Here is a 21121-nt window from a genome sequence, read left to right on the forward strand (position 1 = left end):
CTTCCCCTCCACCGCAACTGGTTAGGTAACTGCGTTACCGGACCTTTCCCTTTCCAGTTTTCTCACCCTTTCGCCCTTAGGAGAGCACTAAACGCAGACAGGCAGAGCTTCCCAGTCTTCCTCCGCCCCCTTGCGGAAAGAGCCGAATGCAGAGCGGAGCGCCGAAGCGAAGCCGCCTAGGGCTCGGGCCCTTCCGGACAGATCCGGGCCGCTGTCGGAAGAGGAGGGCGCCTCTGCGCTTCGCCCCCGCGCGGTGCCCTCTGTCGGCAGCGTGGGGCAGCGGTAGCAGTTGGTGGCGGCCAGAGGCGGCAGCCGCGTCGACGTCGACCAAGACTGTAGCACTCTTGAAAGCAGCAGCAGAAGCGCCGGCGAATCCGGCTTCTTTCGGTGAAGGACTCCCACCCTTCCGCGCCCCGACGAGGAGCGACGGCGGTGCCCGGAGCAGGTGAGGCCGCTAGCCGCGGCGGGAGGGGGCGAGGGAGCGCGCCTCCCTCCCGGCCCTGGGCCGCGCCTGCGTTTGCCTCACTTGAACCAGGAAGCGGCGGAGCCCGAGGCTCGGCTCCCTGGGCTCTTTCTTTGTGTGGGTCGGGGAGGGAAGCAAGGGAATAACCCACAGGGCCGCAGCGCGGTCCCTTCTCCCTCTGGGGCTGGAAGGGCTGCCAGTGCCCGGGGATAGGCCCTGGGGCGTGGGGACCCCACCGCAGGGACTCACTTGGCGTTGCCCTCGACCCCCTGCTTTCTGTTTTGTGGCTTTTTTTTTTTTTTTTTTTTTTTTTTTTTTGCCACCTAGTCCTTACTTTGATTTGGAGCTTTTTCTGCCTGGCCCATCCTCCCCCTCCGTCCCCTTCCTGGGGCATAACAATGCCGCCGCCTCGCCCCTCCCAAGCACCGCACCCTACTGCTCACCACTTTATACTTTCCCCCGCACCCCTTATTCACTCTGCTGTTTGTGCTTCCATCTGTATTTGCCAGAAGCCAGCTTTTCTCGTGAATGGGAATCAAAAGCCTGCGTTGTCGCTGGCGGGGTGCAAATGGAGAACAGGGAGGTGGAGGGAAGCAGACAGGGTTCAGCTGCCGCAGGGCGCCGCGTGTTGGTTTGTTTCACTCCCTAGCCTATGGCTTTTATCTCTTTTCTGTCTAGCAGCCCCTCTGGTCTTGTACTCGGTCAAGGATTTGTCCTACAAAGGTGTACAATGGACTTTCACTGTCAGGTCGCTAATCTTGGGTGAGGAAGGGCTCAGACAGACCTATATTGACCCAGGGCCCAGGGTCCCTAACCTGCTGGAGGGGAACACCTAAACAAGAAACAAAGTCCTGGCATCTCCTGGACACGTATGTTTACGCCTACCCACATTGAGAAAATCTATTTGCAATGACAGATATCGTGGGACTGTATTTAGAAAACCTGCCATTCCACTTAAAAGTGACTTCTGTTAAAATACCCGTATTTCTGAATCCCTTGTTGCTGTCACATTGTCCAAAGGTCACCCATTCTGATTGAGTACCTTTATGGTGGCCTGCTATTCTTGTGTACTATTAATATATTAACACCTGACTAATAATGTTTGAAAACCTTCATTTTACACTTTTTGTCTATTTTTGTTTTATGTATAATTTTTAAAAATGTAAAAGATATGTGAGATCTGCCTTTCGTGTGTATAACTTTAGGCACTGTGATACTCTACATAACTTTAAAGGGAAATAATATTAATGATTTTTTTTCTACTAAAGGTACAACTCTGGCATCACCATGTATGGGATCTCTTCTGTGAAGTGCACAAAAGTGTTTTAAGCAAGATGTAGCGATGCATGCCTGTAGGCTGAGGCAGAAGGATTGCAAATTGAAGCCCATCCTAGCTAACTTACTAAGACTCTGTCTCAAAGTTAAAAAAAAATTAAAAAGGGCAGAGGATACACCTCAGACGAGTGCCCTAGGTTCAGTTCCTAATAATGAAAAAACAGTGCTTTAGGGGTGATACACAGCAATGCCCTGTAATGGCAACCCCTGCACCAGTATGTCTCTGTTCCAATAAGCTAATGTTTTCATTTTCACAAACCTTAGGTGAAAAAAAAGTTCTCATAGCAATGTACATAATTCTTTTTTCTTTTTTTTTTTTCTTTTTTTTTTTTTTTAGACAGGGCCTCACTATTGTAGTTCAGACTGGCTTTGAACTACATAGCCCAGGCTGGCCTTCAGTGAGCAGTGATCCTACTGCCTCCGCCTCCTGAGTGCTAGGATTACAGGTATGCACCACCCTATTTCATGTTTGGTTTTTTGGGGAGGAGGGAATTAATGGTGACTGAACCCAAGGCTTTTTTACTAAGCCATAACTCCCCATTTCTTAAATTTTGAGACAGTCTCAATAAGTTACTAAGTTGTTTAGGCTGGGCAGGAACTTGGGATCCTCTGCCTCAGCCTTACTAAAGTGCTAGGATTACAAGCATGTACCATTGTGCCCAGCTCCAGGGCACATAATTCTTTACCGACAAAATGAAATGTTTGAGGTTTTCATGCAAATAATGCATTAAAAAGTGGTATGCTTTCCTTTTGTACTGTCATATTTTTTCATGAAAGCCTCTGTTGAATTTGTGGTGAGAGAGCTGGACAAAGAGATGAAATATAGGAAGGTGTAAGAATCATGTTTGGGGACTGGGAATTTAGCTCAGCCGCATAAGCGCCTGCCTTGCAAGCGCACAGTTGTGAGTTTGATCCCTGGTACCAAAAAACAGAAAAAAAGAATCATGTTTAGTAGTAGTTTGTCAAGATGAGACAGACACCCCAATGTAATGCAAAGTTGTGAAATAGCTGTGTCAGTAAATGTCCTGGACTGCAGAAAGTAGCTTTTAAATATAATCTTAATGATAAGATTAGTTACAATTGAGGAAGAATGTGTGTTTCAGACTAAGTATTGAACATGCCCAGCTGTTCTGATAGTCACATCATTCATTTACTGATGAAATAACTTCTGTGCATTCATGATGAACATGCTCCTTAAAACAATTTTAAGACATTTAAAAATTAAGTCTTACCTCTCCTTAAGGAGGAAACCCAAAATTGGTACTAAGAAAATGAATTCTAATCTTTAAAAGTTTCTTCATGGAGATAACATGTATCTGAGATTAAAGGAAGGCAACTGTGGAAATTGCCGTTCAAATTTGTATAGCAGCTTAGCATTTACTTAACTCTTCTCAGGAGGAAGTCACGAGGTCTGACACATGGTCCAAAGGCCAGCCCGTATGAACAATTTATACAAAAGCCAAAATGTTATGACAAACTGCAGTTAAAACTTGAACTGTTTAATGATTCTGTGGCTTAAATTCTGAATGAAAAGGATCTGTGTGTTTTTGTAATCCTCCCTCATCCCCTCCTCCTCTTCTCTTGTAGGCATGGAGAGTAGAAAACTGATTTCTGCAACTGACATTCAGTACTCTGGCAGTCTGCTGAACTCCTTGAATGAGCAACGTGGCCATGGACTCTTTTGTGATGTTACTGTCATTGTGGAAGACCGAAAATTCCGGGCCCATAGGAATATTCTTTCAGCTTCAAGTACATACTTCCATCAGCTCTTCTCAGTTGCCGGGCAAGTTGTTGAACTGAGCTTCATAAGAGCAGAGATCTTTGCAGAAATTCTCAATTATATTTATAGCTCAAAAATTGTCCGTGTTAGGGCAGATTTACTTGATGAGTTAATTAAATCAGGGCAGTTACTAGGAGTGAAATTTATAGCAGAGCTTGGTGTCCCACTGTCACAGGTTAAAGGCATCTCAGCTACCTCTCAGGATGGTAATGCTGACACCTTACCGCCTGGTTCTAGTGACAAAAACCTTGAAATACAAAAATCAAAAGATGAAGCCCAGGATAATGGGGCTACTATAATGCCTATTATAACAGAGTCTTTTTCATTATCTGCTGAAGATTATGAAATGAAAAAGATCATTGTTACTGATTCAGATGATGATGATGATGATGATGTCATTTTCTGCTCTGAGATTTTGCCTGCAAAGGAGGCTTTGCCGAGTAACAATGCAGTGACACAGGGCCAGCCTAACCAGGGTCCTGTTGCTATTTCAGATGTTGCACCTTGTGCTAGCAGTAACTCTCCCCCTTTAACAAGTGTCACACCCACTCAGAAACTTCCCACTCCTGTGAATCAGGCAACTCTGAGCCAGACACAGGAAAGTGAAACATTGCTGGTATCTTCAGCTCCAACACATCTCACTCCCAACATTATTTTGTTAAATCAGACACCACTTACTACACCACCAAATGTCAGTCCTTCAGTTCCAAATCATATGTCCTCTTCAATCAATCTACTTGTACAGAATCAGCAAACACCAAATAGTGCTGTTTTAACAGGAAAGAAAGCCAATGAAGAGGAAGAAGAGGAAATTATAGATGATGATGATGATGACACTATTAGCTCCAGTCCAGACTCAGCAGTCAGTAATACGTCTTTGGTCCCACAGGCTGATACCTCCCAAAATCCCACTTTTGATGGATCGTTGATACAAAAGATGCAGATCCCTACATTTCTGCAAGAACCACTTTCCAGTTCTTTAAAAATTTCAGATATAATTACTAGAAACACTAATGATACAGGCTTAGGATCAAAACATCTAATGGAGGGCCAGAAGATCATTACTTTAGATACAGCTACTGAAATTGAAGGCTTGTCTACTGGTTGCAAGGTTTATGCAAATATTGGTGAAGATACTTATGACATAGTGATCCCTGTCAAAGATGACCCTGATGAAGGGGAGGCAAAACTTGAGAACGAGATACCAAAAACTTCTGGCGGTGAGTCAACAGGCAAACGTATGAAAGTAAAACATGATGATCATTATGAGTTAATAGTTGATGGAAGGGTGTATTATATCTGCATTGTGTGCAAAAGGTCATATGTCTGTCTGACAAGCTTACGAAGACATTTTAACATTCATTCTTGGGAGAAGAAATATCCGTGTCGCTACTGTGAGAAGGTATTTCCTCTTGCTGAATATCGTACAAAGCATGAAATTCATCACACGGGGGAGCGAAGGTACCAGTGTTTGGCATGTGGCAAGTCTTTCATCAACTATCAGTTTATGTCTTCACACATAAAGTCAGTTCATAGTCAAGATCCTTCCGGTGACTCAAAGCTTTATCGTTTACATCCTTGTAAGTCTTTGCAGATCAGACAATATGCCTACCTTTCTGATAGATCAAGCACTATGCCTGGAATGAAAGATGGCAATATTGCTTATAAGGTTGATGCCAGAAAAGAACCTCCGGTAGGGACTGCATCTACTCAGAACAAGCCAGTAACCTGGGAAGACATTTTTATTCAGCAGGAAAATGATTCAATTTTCAAACAGAATGTAACAGATGGCAGTACTGAGTTTGAATTTATAATACCAGAATCTTACTGAACTCCTTTGAAATATCATAAAGTTTTGGTTTGGATTAATGGGCAGGGATTTCAGAAGACCTGTAAAACCAGTTAAAGTGAAACAAGTCCATTTGATCTGCCACATCTGAAGGTAGCCTAGTTGGGTTATTGTTAATATTTAGGAACAAATTTTTCTGAAAGTTTGAGTAGAGGTTGAGAATCCCCCCTCCAAGTATATGTTTATATAGTTAGCTTTCAGCTCATTTAAGAGGCAAAAGTGAGCAGCTCAGAGAGATAGTTTTCTGAATAGAATGTAAAGCAGTCTGAATGTTTTTTGAAAATAACTGGAGTTACTAGCATACCCTAGCACATGTTAAAACTTTCCCCTTCCATGTTAGCACTTTACTGCTGATTTCTCAGTTTTCTTAACATTGAGACTAAATACGTGTTGTGTCTTGTATATGGCATAAAAAGTAAAGAAGAATGTCTAAAATTGTTCTAGAAAATTTGAGAATAAATCTCCACTTGGTTATGTAATGAGTAGTAATCTGCCTCCCTGCCCTAATGAAAACAGCCATGCAGACAAGTCTTTCATATGAAGAATTAGTTTTAGCTAGTTGGAATTAATCCTCACTCCTATTGTCATTGTCTGTAATAGACTTTGATCACTTTGCCACTATATATGCCTTCACGGTGTGGTCTCTATGGGCAAAAAACTAATGGAAAAATAAATCTGTAGTGCAGGTAGGAGGAGAAGAAAAGTTCTGTCCCACATATTTTTCTCTGTCCTTTCATAATGGAGACAATGGAATCAAAGTTATATTTAAAAATATTGCCACAGAATGTTGCAAAATTTTCAATCCAAAATCCACCAAATGAATCTTTATGCATCATCTAACTGTAAACCTTCATAAATGGTAGTCTGTAGATGAGACTCCTGTGTATTTTGGGCTGGAGGCTATAGGTGTATTTTTAAATGTTCATGTTACTTGGAATATCTAATAGGTTTTTACTTGAAATAATTGAAATGATCTTGTGTTCTCTTTTCAGCAAAATATTTTGGATTTTTATCCCTTCTAAATTACATTCCATCTCTAAATCATTACAGTATTTTAGCAGTTGCAAACTACATATGGAGCACTATATAGACTTGTCAATTCCCATTTATTGTTACAACAATAAATGCCACCTTTCTTCTAGATTGACACATTTAAACACTTAGAAAATAAAGTTGTAACTTACTCAAATGCTAGTACTAAAAGAAAACAGACTGGAACAAATATATAGCCTAGCATTTATAACAGAACTAACTTGGTGAGCTTTTGTAAATGGCTTTTTGCAAAGGAAAAAAAAATTATTAGATACTGAATGATTGTTGTGCATAGTTATTAGTCATTCATAACCTTGCTTAAGTATTTCTTAGTTCAGCATAGATATTTTCTTCCTCCTTACCCGTATTTTTAAAAAGTTATTTCTTGATGTTGACTTAAAGCTTTAATCTTAATTTCTCATATCTATGTCATTCTTCAGATGATAAGCAAGATTTTAAGATAATGATGTCAGTGTTTAAATTGGGAGCAGAGAGGATCAGATGTCAATATATGCAATAATACAAGGAAAAAAGTAATATCCTTTGCTTACAAAGGTCAAGTTTATGTGCTTTTATTGGTTTCTGTTTTGGGAGTCTAAACTGACCATTAGAAAATTTGAAATTACCTTGTAACTTAAGGATCAGATCTTTGGAATCACAATATCTTTTTCCTTTCTGTGTAGATATTGATAACATTATTCTTTGACAATAGGGTGCACTCTGAAATATTCGCAGTGGAAATTGAAGTTTCATTAATGTTATTTCACCATTTAGACATAATTATTTCTACCAGTATGAATGATACCTGATGCCAGCAGAGCTTTTGAACCTTTCAGACTCAACTGCTAGATAAATGACTTTGTCATAATAAAACTTGGTAGTTTCTACAAGTCTGTTATGACAAACCAAGAATTAATTCTGTAATAGAAAACTATCCATTCTGAGTAATATTGATATAGTTATTTGCTGCTGCTGTGCTGTGTAAATTTTGAATATGAAATGTTAAACTGTGCCTACTAAAAGTATCTTCTGGAGTTTCTGAAGAGAGAAAACCTGGAAAGTTAAATTGCAATTTTGCCAGAAGACTCTTACTTGCATACGTCTCAAGGTCTTCAGATTTCTTTTTTTTTTAATCTTTACTGTTGAGGATCCAACCTAGGGGTGCTGTACCACTGAGCTGCACCCCCAGAGCTCTTTAATATGAGAATGTCTTGCTCAGGTAGAAGTTGAACTGGTGTCCTCTTGTCTCAGCCTCCCTCAGTATTGATATTATGGGCGTGGCTAGGTCCTTCGTTTTTCTAGAAGTTTGCCTACCCCAAGTTGGATTTTGCGTGGAATATGCTTTTGAGTTAAAACTCTTCACTCCTAATTTCTACTGGATTGAAAATTTTTACAAGATGCAGTTTAAACTTACCATGAGACTTTCCTATTTTATACTTAGCTTTCCAGCTATTGAATTTTCTTTTTTCTCTCAGGTTGGCTTCAGATTTTCTCTAATGATAAATTACCCTAGATATGCTAGAAAGAAATTACTTGAAATAGTAAATTAATTCAAAAATATTCAAACCAGGAAAAGATTTTTAAATGTTATAGCAATCTTACAAGATCTGTATTTTCAATGATAATCATTTTGGTTGTAATAATCCCCCATATACATCCACTATGAGGAAATGATGTCACATTTTCCCATTGTATCAAAAAGATAAAACAGTAAACATTGCTGAAGCTATTTTGTATTGTCAGGGCATGCATATTCTAGAGCTAAATACTAACTGTACTGGCTTCATCACCTCTTATCATTCATATTGAAACCTTGTTCATTTCCCCCAATACTATATTGTTCATACTTATACAATTTTATGTCATGACTTTAAGTTCTACTTTTCATTAATTGTTACCTGATACTCATAGAGCTTCTTATGGCAAAAATAAAATGATTTAATTCTAATCATTGAGTGCATGTTTTACAAGATCGTCTTTCAGAAATTACGAAAGCTTTTGCATTCTATTGTTTTCAGTTTTGTAAAGAGAGACTAGAACTTATTTCTGATGAAGCCTGGCAGAATTTTCCTTAAGGTGTTATATACTGGTGAGTCATGTCCCATTGTTTCTTCAATCATAATGGTCAAATTGAGGTAAGTGCTATCAGTTGTTTTAGTACGCTTTGTATACTTTTATAAATACCATGAGGAGTCCTGTGAGTGGATAATGAGGGTAGTTTTATTAACTTGAAACATCACAAGAGCAGTCTGGGTTCCCAACATGGCAGTGATACAGATTTTAAGCAACATCCAGTTTACATAGGTTCTGGATTAATATTTTAATGTTTCATGCCCAGTTCAATACTGTAAAGCAGAATTAGGATTAAAGCCATAAATTACAAAATGCAGTTGAGATACATATTGGAAATAGAAATTCCTTCATTACAGCAACTGTTTTTGCAAAAGAGTAAAGCAGCAAATACTAATTTTTTAAGGTAACATGGACTTTATATACTTCAATGTAATTAAAAAAGCTGCTTAAATTAAGTGTTACAAAATCTATACTGTTTCAAGTTATTTTGTAAATAAAAATACATAGAAATGAGTCATAGAATCTTCACACTTTAAGAAATGTAAATGTACGCTATACTGTATAATGGTATCTTTAAAAATACAGATTTATTAAAGGAAAAGGTAAAGTGTAAATGGCAAAAAATATTCATTGAGTATTACAAGGTGATATTTGTATAGTAAGTCAATTGGTTATTAGTCCCTTTTTGATATCCAGTAGAATTTTAATATTCTCAGAACTGTAAAAATAATAGTAACTTTGTATAACACAAAAGGACTATAGTATTTCAGATTTGGAATCTATAAGACAACTTTCATGATGCTGAAAGTTAAACAATATTTTGCAAACATTTACTGCAAACAATGAGTGTGCTTGTTGTGCCTGGATGATTCTTGATGACCAAGTGTGTAAGGTAGATGAGAGCACCAGCATTTGTCTGCTACCTCTAATCCATCAAGTTCAGGAGGTAGCAAAATAGGCTGGAAAATTTTCCAGTATGTGTTCTGGGTTTTCAGAACTATCTAGTTAGGTACCCTTCTGTAGCCTGTGCATTTTTACATTATACAAGTGTAGGATGATCGATCAGTCTTCCTTTTAAACCATTTCTCAGGTTAGCGCAAGATTCCAGTGAAAGTAGTGATTCTAAATTGAAAGCATGATTCCAAAGTGTTCTAAACTCATTAGGTTGATGACTTAAAGCTATGTATAATTAAAAGAACTGTATGGATACCACAATGTGATGGATTTTAAATGTACCATAACACTTAGAAATTTGTCAAGTTAGCTACATTTGGAGGTTTTACAGACTTGAGGCATTGTAACACTTTCATAATCTTGAGTTAACGCTATCATGATTGGTCTCAACAGAAAAAGGACCAATAAGAGCAGTGGCATTAAAATACAGATGATTCTTTTGGGGTGAGGTGCAGGATTCGTGCGGTTTGCTGGGGTTGAAGCACAACATTTGAAGATTAAATAGTCACAAAGATTAGTAACAATTCATACCACAACCCAACCTAATCTAGCATCTTTAAACTGATTTTCAACTGTAAGATATCTCCTGCAGCAAATATATTTTGTAATAACACAACATGTAGTAGAACCTCAGTCTCAAATTACCACATGTATTATTGAAATTACTTAAAACTGCTCACAGGTTGCTCTGTATTTCAGTGCTTCTGGAACAATCCTGTTTCCCTCTAAAGGTGAGAGAATATTGCACTTTTCCCTTTAGGAGATACCAGTAACAAAAGCTGAGCTGAATGAGCACAACAGCCATTTTTACAATACTCACAGAAAGAAAGAGTAAGATATAGGCAGCTTTTTCTATATCCAGACAAAAAGCAAACAAAATATTAGCCAGAACTCTCTGTACTGGAACCATCATCTGGGAAATTTTCCTTAAAGACTAACATTAGTAGGGAAAGATAGAGCCTTGCAAGCCAAGTTCTTAACCAAGGTGCTAGAGTAGCAATCTGCCAAGGGTCAGAGGACAAACACTCCTTTACATAAAGTGAGACAGATGTCAGTGGCACTTTTGCTCGATACCGAAGTGGAGCACAGGATAATGCAAGTCCAAACTTGACAGTCTTCTTGCTGGGCTGGCTCCCCAACCTTGTTTAGAGAGTGAGCTGTTCTGGAAGTGCTGGTTCTGCCTAGTCATCCTCCCCTCGCAGTGCCAACAACCTTCATCCCTGTCTTTCCCTAGCCTGGCAGGCTGTTGTAAAACTTTATGCATTAAGAATCACACTTTAAATTTTATACCCTACATACTTCCACTAAAGCAGAAATACAAAAGCCACAATAATCTCAATAGCCAGTGGATATTCATTCCTCCTTAGGGACTGTAAGGTGGTGGCTTTTCAAAAGGTGGGTAGTAGGGTGGAGAATAACGGGGTGGCGCGCTCGAGGACCACATGTAGCTGGGCGAGGGAGAGCCAGACTGAGGCTCATCAGAAAGTCCAGAGGGAGGGGAGGATGGAAAGACACTGGAATGCTGTGTAATAAAAAGAAAACATCAGCTTAGGCAGTGCATTTGTGATTTCCTGAGTGGTCATGACTATCTAAGCGGGAATATGGACTAGGTTTGCTTCCATTTGGAAGAACAGAGCTCCTAACCCTTACAATGTTAATGAGGGACATGGAACAGGTGGTCCCACCTTCCTCTCAGTCACTCAGGTTGCAAGCCTCAATCAGCTATCTGGGAATCCTCCCCTTACCCTTGAATGCTGCATCTAGGCAGTTACTGAATCCTGTTGCTTCTAAAGTATTGCCTCTAATATAATGCTCACTTTCTGAGTTTATAACCCAAGCCTTCAGTACTTCTACCATGAGCTATGGCAGCAACATCCCAAGTAGTCTTCCTAAAGGTAGATGTGGTCTTAAGAAACTTTAATGCAATTAAGCTTTTGATTCCTGGGAAGTTCTTTCCTCCAAGAATGTATCATAGGGAAGTAGTGCAGTGGTCAGGAGCCCATCTCATAAACAACCAAAATCAGAGGAGTTAAGTGGCTTGGTTGGATTTGAAGTCTTCAGACTAAACCTGTCACTTCTGTTCCATTTGAACTAACCACCCCCACTAAATACTCCCATTTATAGGGTAGGTTGGAAAGCACAGTGTAACAGATGTAGAGCTAAGAATACCAATGGTAAGGACAAGAGCAATGCGGCAGGTCAGACAGGGATTTTTTTAAAAAACGGATGAATTGGCATGTTAGGAGTCGTTTCCCCCTCTCTCAGTGATCTTTCTGCTCAAGATTTGGTCTGTTTTGTTCATTTCTGTATCTCCCAGAGTTCAGAACAGTGTATGACAAATAGTAACTACTCAATAAATCTTGAATGCATGAAGATAACTTCAGTAGTATGTAACATAAACTTGGCAGGCTTTTTAAAAAATCTCTTCTCAAAGATACAGAACCACCCTGTGAGCACTGTTGCCTTGCTCCAGTAGTGGAATAAGGCTGGAGGGAACTGCGGGAATAGCTAGACTCAAGAAACCAGCTTTAAGCTCTCAGAACAAAGATATGCCAACAGGTTGGAAGAATTGCAAATACTCTGTAATATCTTAGCTCTAGAGGAGCTGGTATTTTTGTTTCTAGGTCTTGCTTAAGACATTAAAATGTGTCCCTTGCTGCACAATGTGACTTGGCTGCAATTCTTCACCCTATGCATTCTTTCATTCTGAGTGAAGGATTGACAGGATCATAGAACCTAAGCGAGCCTTTAAAGGCTAAAGAATTTGGGGCAGTGGGCTTGAGACAAGCAAGATGTCTCTCTAAAAACTCGGTTTTTCTCCTCTTTTCAACAATACAGTGATGTGTTCAGAGAAATATATAAGATAATTGTGCAAACATCACAGAGTATACTCACACAAACTAGACAGCTACAACGTCACTAGGTGATATAATCATACAGGACAACTGTTGTATGTGGTCTGTCGTTGAGTGAAACATCATTAAGTAGCACATGACCGTATAGTGATTTCCTGTTTCTGCCCAGCACCCCCCAAACTCCCTTTCTCCTCCTTTTCCTCTGACTTTTGTTTCCTTTCCTCAATTAATAGCTGCCTCCTCTTAACGACAGAGGAAAGCAAGACTTCTCAAGGCCAAGGATTTCTGTGCCCAGGCATGTGGCAGGGATAGTGAGAGGCACCAGGCCACTTTTAGGTGTTCCCAACCGCAGAAGGGAGGGACAGGTTTTCTGCAGTAGAACTAAAGGCATTTCTGTGCTGAGAGGCATTAAAAGACTTCTGTGAGCAGCAGCTGCTGTGGGTGGCAGTTGTACGCTTTGATAATAAAAGGGGATACAGCGGCCCTTAGATTTTCACTTCTCAGTTTCATGTTTGGGAAGTATTCAAGGGGAAAGGAGAGGAGGTTTCTCCCCTTCTTTTGGCCATAAAACTGGGAGTCTTAAGGATAAAATTGAAGGGCTTTTGGCAGACTTAAGGAGTTGACTAGCTGTACATACACCCTTGGAGTTTGGGAGGGAAAATGCCCACAGTACCAGCGTTTAATTGCCTTTGAACAGACAAGAACCTTGGGAAATATTTGACTTTGTCATGGCTAAGGAGCTGGCCTGGTGTATTCTACTTCCTATTTGAGTGTCTGACTTTATTAATGTAATGGGTGGCTTAGGAGAACATAGCTTTGAAGCTTTGCATACCACAAAGCAAGGAGGGCATCTTAAGTAGTTCACGGCTGTACCTCGTCAACTCTAGCTTCCTGAGATGCTTCTCAGAGTCCAGGGCGACCTGCAGGTCCTTAGAGGGGCACTGCTCTTCAGGGACACAGATGGCCTCCCTCCTCTCCTCCTGACAGCTAACCTGAACTACTCAAGATCAATGTATGTTTCTCACCATTGTAGAGCAATGACTCCAAAAGGAGCCCTGGAACTGGCTGGCAACTAGATAGAAACTGCATCCCAAGGGTAAAATCCAGGATGTGCTGGTTCTTTGCATTTGTTCTGTCTTCCACCCGCCCCCCACCATAAAACCAAAGCTGAAGAGCTAAGAAAGGGGGGAAAGAAAAAGGAAGGATAGGAGCAGGGGAGAGGAAAAGAAAGGAAAATCTTGGCAAGAGAGAAGAAAAAACGAAACAGCTGAATGACAGCAGCAACAGCCTTTATGGGCTCTCAGCCATAACTACCTCCATAATTACCTCCTCCAAGATTAAAGCAACCCTATTGTTAAGTGGGCCCAGTGTATAATGAGTCATTTTTCAGTGGTCTAGGTGAAACATAATGTACCTTCATTAGCTTAATAAAAAAACACAAGCAGAAGTGCTTGCATTTTCCACAAGCTGAGACTTTTAAGCTTTAAACTTGGCAATTCGCCAAACACACAGGAAAGGGAGCAGACCCTGGTTAAAGTGGAGAGTGTGGCTAGGAACTTTTAGGGTTTATATAAAGCTACCTTGAGTTTAATTTCCCAGCAGAAGTAAACAATGATGAATGGTCTGTAGAATTTGGACTATTACCTCCTCTTACTATAGCCTCTTACCACCTCTGTAACTGGGGGAAGTTGCTTAACCTTTCTACAATTCAGTCTTCTCATTTTAAAAGAGGCAGTAACTTCCCTCCAAGGATGAAATGACTGAATGATGACAGATGTAAAGTACTTGGCGTAATGCCTGGTACATAGTAAGTGCTCAATGAGTAGTACATATCATTAAAACACAGCGGCATCTACAGTCCTTGAAGTCTCTGTTCTACATCCAGTGTATAGGTTTAGACTATGTGGCTGAATCTGGATCCCTCTCTGGATTAGGTTCTCTGTTTTTATGGAACCCTGGGTAATTTTTGCTGTTTTTAACTTGTTTGTTACCACTGTTGTCCCCTGTCCCACCCACATCCCTCAACAGAGCTCTTAATGAGGGGACTGTCTTAACCTCTGTATTTACAGCTCCCAGCGAAGTGCCTGGCCTCTGGAAACACAGAGGAAGTGTTGATTGAACTGAAAGCAAAAGCCTGAATCACTGGTTGACATTGTTAGTCTCATTTTTATTCCTGGGGTAGAATGAGAAGTGAAGGACAGAATCATGGCTCCATATGCCAAAGAGGAATTTCCTTAGAGTTGTAGCAACTGTCACCAGAGATACTGTCAACCCTGTATAATGGTTTCAATATAAAGTATCAATTCCTAAAATCAGTGTAACTTACATAGATATAAAAATGGAAGAGGAAACCAGGCCTGGTGGTACATGTCTGTAGTCCCAGCTACCCAGAAAGCTGAGGTGGGAGGATTACTAGGGCCCACAAGGGTTTGGTTTGGTTTGGTTTGGTTCAGTTCAGTTTGAGACAGGGTCTTGATTTGTAGTCTAGTCTGACCTTCACCTCACTGTGTAGCTCAAGCTAGCCTCAAACTCATGGCCATCCTCCTGCCTCAGCTTCCTGAGCACTAGGATTACAAGCATGAGCCTCCGTATTTGGCTCTAGAGCCTGCAAATTTGAGACCAGTTTGAGCAATACAGTGAGAATCTCACAGAAAATAAAAATCAAGGAGTCCTTTCATGCTAGACACATTATGGCCCCTCTATCCCATGATTTTTTTTTACTATAGGGGCACTAAGAGAATGAATGGTGGCCCTTCATATATTAGTTTCAACAGGTTTGAATTCTCTTAAAGGATATCTTATTACCTCTATCATTCTTAAATTTATCTGTGCTCTTTTTGAACATATTTGTATTTTCCATCCTTTTCTATTTGGGTAACAAGTTACTCAAGTTGTCTGTGTTAAATGTTGGCTTTAAGACAAATTATTTTTTTCGAAGCTTTAATGAAATCTCCTTGTATTAGTACTGTATTTTATAGAAGTGAACAAGTCCACATTAATACCATATCTACTATTGGACGCGAAAGCACTAGACTTCTCCAAATAATATTTAAACCAAATGCAACTAAATTTTATTCAGTTTCCTGAGGTCTAAGTTTCAATCATTTTGTTAAAATGAAGCTGAAATTAGGCTGCCCCAAGCTTTTGTATTGTCAAACAGACTGGTTAACTGCAAGTTCCCCAAACAGTCATACTTTTATGTTCCCTCTTGTAGATTCTTAATCAATAGAAGAAAATTGGTTATAAGTTTCTCTCCTTTAAAAGGCTTTTCCTATGGTTCTTAAACTTTTAATTAATCAGATTTATTTTATTTCATTTTATTTTACTGGAGACTGACCCCAAGGCTTTTGCACTGAGCTACATCCCCAGCATTTTTAAAACTTTTTTTTTTACTTTGAGATAGAGTCTTACAAAGTCATTAAATTGCTCAGAGTGTACTTGAACTTGTAGTCCCCCTGCCTCAGCATCCCAGAGAGCTAGGATTATAGGTGCACACTGCCACACGCAGCTAACTTAACTAGATTTTAGTGTAACCCTACTCTTCTGTGGTCAAAGATTTGTAATCACTGGTATAATTTGGAATGTCCCCCCGTGGCCCAGATATTGCAGGCTTGGTACTCAGCCGTAGAGCTCCTTGGGAAGGAAAAGTGGTAGAACCTATAAGAGGTGGGCCCAGTGAAAAGAAGTGAAGTCATTGGGAGTGTGCCTTGAAAGGGATATTGGACCCTAGACTCTTCCTGTTTGTCACATCCTGGATTCCATGAGATGAATGAGCATCATGCAGCATGCACTCCTGCCACAATGTATGGTGCCACTACAGGCCCCAAGCAACAGGGCCAAATGACCATTGTCTAACTCCTCTGAAACTGTGGAAAATAAGCCTTTCCTCCTCTTAAATTATTTATTTCAGGTGACTGGTCATAGCGAAGGAGAACTAACACAGTCACTATATATACATAAAGGGCCATTTCATTTGTTCTCCCAAAGTGCCTAGTTCAGTGTTCTGTACATAATGAATCCCTAATTTTAATTATGTGCTTTTTTTGGTTCCGTTTTTCTGCACTTAGTCTCAACTCAAAAGGAAAAGGGAAAATGCAAATTTGGTAACACTATTTTTGAACTATGTGATAATGGGGCAAAAGGGGGAGGGGATGTCATAAAAATAGTTTTTAATGTTGTCTTGGGAAATCTGAAGAAAATAAAGGGACTTCCTTATTGCAGGTTTGACTTGAATGCTTATATGGCTCAGAATGCTTTTGTGCTAAGGAACAGGGATAGACCTCTCCCCATGAAGAGAAATGGACAGAGGTTCGTGGTAATGTAATAATGCACTGACTCTTCCCAGCCAACTTATCTCCTCCTTAATATACTTCAAGACAATTTGGGATAATTTTTCTTTTTTTTAATTTGGGATACTTTGACCTACCCTCCTTCTCTTTATTTTTATCTCCGTTTCTTCCGTTCTTGTGCCATTCCCAACCTTACACATCTCCTGTCATCGCCTGCCTATATAGTCTTTAATCTATTCACTGGTATTCTCGGGCTGCTAAAGGCTATCAGGGATAGACATCCTGGCTACCTCATCAATATTATGAAGACAATCGGATGACACTACTACTGAGTTGAGAGAGAGATCAAGAGACCGTGAGCAAAAGCCAGGGTAGTAGAGTTCTTTGTCTTTTCAAACATACCTGAAAGTCATAAGCAGAGTAAGGCGGCAGGTGGGGAGGACTATGGTAGTAGGTATTGTATGATGCCACTTGAGGACGAGCATAGTAAGAAACAGTAGGGTGAGTATTTTCAACAGAACAGTTTAGTGCTGGAAGAGTAGGGTTCTGTAGAAAAACCACAAAGTAGAAACAACATAAATATTCAACCTAGCAGAATAGTTAAATAAACTGTGGTACATTTATACTATGCAATATCTATGCTGCTATTGATAAATGATGATATGGACTTATTTGTAGTAACAGAGAAAATTGTCCAGGGCATATTGTTAACTTTTTAAAAACCATTGTGTTTAGCAGATATAGCATGAACACAGTTTATGTGAAAAACTCAAATAATTATATATAAATATATTTATAATATATTTTACATTATAAATATATTTATACTTATATATAAGTATGTTTCCTTATATACATATATGAACATACACAATATATTTAAATGAAATAAAATTAATCTGGAAAGTTCATGACAAACATTGATTGTGATTATCTCTGGGGAAAGGAATCATATTAAGAAAATGATGATTTCTAACTATATGCAAGAGTTTTTAAACTATTATACATTGACTTTTTAATTTGAAAAATTCAAGCCTATAGAAAAATTGAAAGTGTATATGTGATTGTTTAAAAAGGGTTAAATGTAAAAAATAAGACTCAAAACACAAAATGTCAAATAGACAAAGCTCTCTTGCTTTGACAGAATATATTCAGTTACAAAGCAGTTTGCCGAAGCTGTGAAGATTATGCCAAACGTACTAGGGAGTTTTCTAGAAGACATGAAAGGTATTCATTATTTTTATCAATCTTGCATGGCTAGTAGTAAACAGAAGCCACAAAACTAGCAGTAAATAGAGACCACAAAAAGTGAACACATCTCTCATCCTATTTTTGCAAACAAAACAGTGCAGAAATAACTTTTGTCATTTTTACAACTTGGTGGTACATCTGGTCCTTTAAGAGTTAAAGCTAATCTTGTTCAGGATGAAGGTCCTACTCTCAACAGGGCTGATGCACATCTAACGGAAGGTACCACTGCTCATTAGCTTCCAAGTACTGTGCCTTGTACCACATAGGTCAGCGTGTGGGATAAGTGCATTTTCCATCTTCCATATCACTGATTACTCCTCTATTCACATGGATAATCAAGGGCTGCCTGAAAGCTCAACGTGTCTTCTTTCTGGTACATAATATCTACACCACATTAATGGAGCAGAAGCTTCCTCTCAAGTAGTGAAAATACGTGGGCAGGCTTTGGCAGTGGCACAGGCAACTGTTTTAAGGGTGTTGGCACAAGAAACTACCTTACAGCAAGTTTCAACACAGTTCTGTTGCTCTCTTCTTTGCAGCGGGTTACTGTTTACATCTGCAGGAGTTTTGAAGAGCTACAAACCTCAGTCATTACAATGCAGCTCACAGACAACTAGAGAAATGTTTGTCAGCCTTTCTAGTGTGTGGGAGAGAGCTGAGATCTTGATCATTCCAAGGGCTGGCTCTCTTTACAGAGGAAGAGTATTCAGAAATGCCCTTACCTTTTCACCAGAATTCTAAGAAGTTTAACCCCTGGAGAAGGACCGGAAATCATGTTCCCTTGATCTTTGGTTCATTAAAAACATTTCCACCTAGCTCTTGCAAAATGAAACTAGCTCTTTTATCCAAATGAAAAACAATCATGCAATGTAAACTTTATCTATAAAAGTTTTTGCATTTTATAGAATCTAGGGGTCCAGGATCATATTTGAAAGAAAGTTGGTTTTTATAGAAAAAAAAAAAAGAGGAAGATTGAATGAACATAGGAAAGCGACTGAAGAGAAAACAGTTGAGGATGGAAAGAGCAAACGAGAGGAAGAGGAAGTAAAGCAGAGAAGACTTAGGCAGGGAAGGGGCAAAATAGATGGCCTGAAATATTAATCTGTTTATGTTTTAAGTCAGTAATGCTGACTTTACAACAGATTTGAGCTCTGTCTGTCTTTATGTACACATGTAATATTGTGCATAGCCAATGCACACATGTGTATTATAGTTCAAATTCTGGGCCCTAAAATGTGAGACCCTTGTTATTAATCGGTAGCATTCTGAGCTCCTGTGAAATGAAAGGATACTAGGTAGCACAGGAAATGGTGAAAGCAATCTTGCTAGGACAAAACTGAATCTATTCTGAGAAATGATTGTGGACTTCGGGAAGATGGCCACTTTGACACCAGTTAGAAGAATATGGCAAGATATAGTCCCTATTTAAAGACTCATCTTAAATCTTCATATCTTTGGTCAATGAACACTTCACTAAATGTTTCTTCAAGATCTTTTTGTCAAGCACCTCTGATCAGGGAATGTAGATATCCTTTTTCTTTCTAGGATCCCACAGTATGGCTCCTAACCAATGCTATTGAAGACTGTCAGCTTACAGCTCTTGGCTCCTGTCCTCACACTTGGGAAATGGCTTCCACCAGCCAGCACCCCTGGACCTCCCTGCAAACTGCAGGCCACTCCACTTGGGGAGGAGACACGTAATTCATCAACAACCTTTGGGCCTAGGCCAAGGATTTATTTAGACTCACCTTGTTAATGTTTCAAGACTTTCTATATCATCATCTCATTGTAATGAAGCGATGTAGGTAATAGTCCTTTCTTGGTGGTCCCATCATATACTCACTAGTGTTTTGTCATCTCATGAATCAAGGATCTTTCCCCCAATCTTGGCTTTCACCTTTTATTTTCCCCACTGATCTTTGATAGCATCCCTAGGCCTGACATCTGATAATGCTTGGTACTTCCCTTACTCCTTACCTTTACTGTTAAAGAAGCTCCCAATAGTTGGAAACAACTAATTTTTAAATTTTTAGATTAAAGCAACTAAACAAAGTATGTAATGTCATTACAACATTTGTAGAACCAGAAAGGGCTAACCAAAAGTTGGGGGAAGCAGGACTAGAGTAGGAAAAGCAAAGGCTCTGGCATTCAACAGATCTGAGCTCCAGTCAGAGTTGTGCTACTTATATCTTGGCTAATCACTTGACCTCTCTAGGTCTATTTCCTCGCCTGTTAAATGGGGACAATTACTTGACAAGACAGTAATAGTGAAGACTGAAGAAAAGCAAATGTGCAAAAGCACTTCATAGAGAGTAAAGGGCCATTACTGTACCAATTGGGAAAGACTATCAACAAAATCCTGTTTCACTCTAAAGATCACTGAAAACAATGAAATGGAGAATTCATCTATAATTAACTGATTTTTTACAAAGCAACTAAGAGCTAGAATGAAGAAAGAGCAGTGTCTTGGACAAATGTCCTGGGACAGCTGGATATCCACATGCAAAAGATTGAAGTTGGACCCCCTACCTCACATTAAATGCAAAAATTCAATCAAAATAGATCAAAGACGTAAGCATAAGATCCAAAAGAATAAAACTATTACAAGAAAATCTCAGGAAAAATCATCATGACCTTGCATTTGGCAATTGATGCTTAGTAACATGAGAGAAAAAGCAAAAAAGCATAAGCAATAAAAGCTAAAATAATTGGACCTCAAAGCACATTACCAAAAAAGTAGAGTGACAACCTATAGAATGAAAAAAATATTTTCATAGCATATATCTGATAAAGGTCTGGTATCTGCAATATATAAAGAATTCTTGTTTGATCACTTGGCCTCTATCTTTATCCCTTCCCTAGGGTTAGGAGATGTCATGTAACATATCGAGGCCTTAAATAACTATATTCAGTGGGCCTTAAATGACAGACATTGCAGCTGGTCTCTCCTAAATGAAGAAGTAACATTAATGGGACAGACAGTCCTCCAAAACTGGATGGCAGTAGATATTTAGTAGCACAGGGGATACTTGTACAATTGTATAAACTGAATGTTGTGTGTACACTCCAGATCCTACTGCTAATATCTCAATAGCTGTTCAAGATATTAGATGATAAATGCCATGTCAGTCTCTAAAATTCCCTGGACCTTATCTTTATCCTCCTTATGGGAAACCATTACTAGCTCCTCTTGGTGGAAATCTTGTTAGCTGTACTCATAATTATCCTGTTGATTCTATT

At 39.4% G+C, this 21121-nt stretch overlaps 2 protein-coding genes across 7 annotated transcripts in view; one reads left to right on the forward strand and one right to left on the reverse strand.

Annotated features, from left to right (window-relative positions):
• The first annotated feature begins 261 nt into the window (after positions 1 to 261).
• On the forward strand, positions 262 to 8407 carry Zbtb33 (zinc finger and BTB domain containing 33). 2 transcript variants are annotated; one of them, XM_063246340.1, is made up of 3 exons: positions 267 to 445; positions 2136 to 2244; positions 3386 to 8407. In XM_063246340.1, exon 3 carries the CDS (start codon positions 3388 to 3390, stop codon positions 5407 to 5409), a length of 2022 nt encoding a protein of 673 aa, XP_063102410.1. In that variant the 5' UTR covers positions 267 to 445; positions 2136 to 2244; positions 3386 to 3387; the 3' UTR covers positions 5410 to 8407. The 2 variants fall into 2 exon arrangements, with proteins under 2 accessions (XP_003465634.1, XP_063102410.1); XM_003465586.5 differs by lacking the exon at positions 2136 to 2244 and having other exon boundaries at positions 262 to 445.
• Positions 8408 to 8661: 254 nt separating this feature from the next.
• Tmem255a (transmembrane protein 255A) overlaps positions 8662 to 21121 on the reverse strand; it is a 60073-nt gene continuing 47613 nt past the window's right edge. For 4 of the 5 annotated variants that reach the window (XM_063246342.1, XM_063246341.1, XM_003465588.5 and 1 more), the window contains 2 exons: positions 17033 to 17176; positions 8662 to 11008 (listed from right to left, as the gene is read on the reverse strand). In XM_063246342.1, coding sequence (XP_063102412.1) covers positions 10850 to 11008; positions 17033 to 17176 — 303 coding nt within the window. In that variant the 3' untranslated portion in view covers positions 8662 to 10849. The remainder of the gene's footprint in view (positions 11009 to 17032; positions 17177 to 21121) is intronic. The other variant, XM_063246343.1, reaches the window with a different exon arrangement.

The sequence above is a fragment of the Cavia porcellus genome, unplaced genomic scaffold, assembly GCF_034190915.1.
Source record: "Cavia porcellus strain 051 isolate PalLab524CR breed Dunkin Hartley unplaced genomic scaffold, mCavPor4.1 scaffold_3, whole genome shotgun sequence".
Taxonomy (NCBI): domain Eukaryota; kingdom Metazoa; phylum Chordata; class Mammalia; order Rodentia; family Caviidae; genus Cavia; species Cavia porcellus.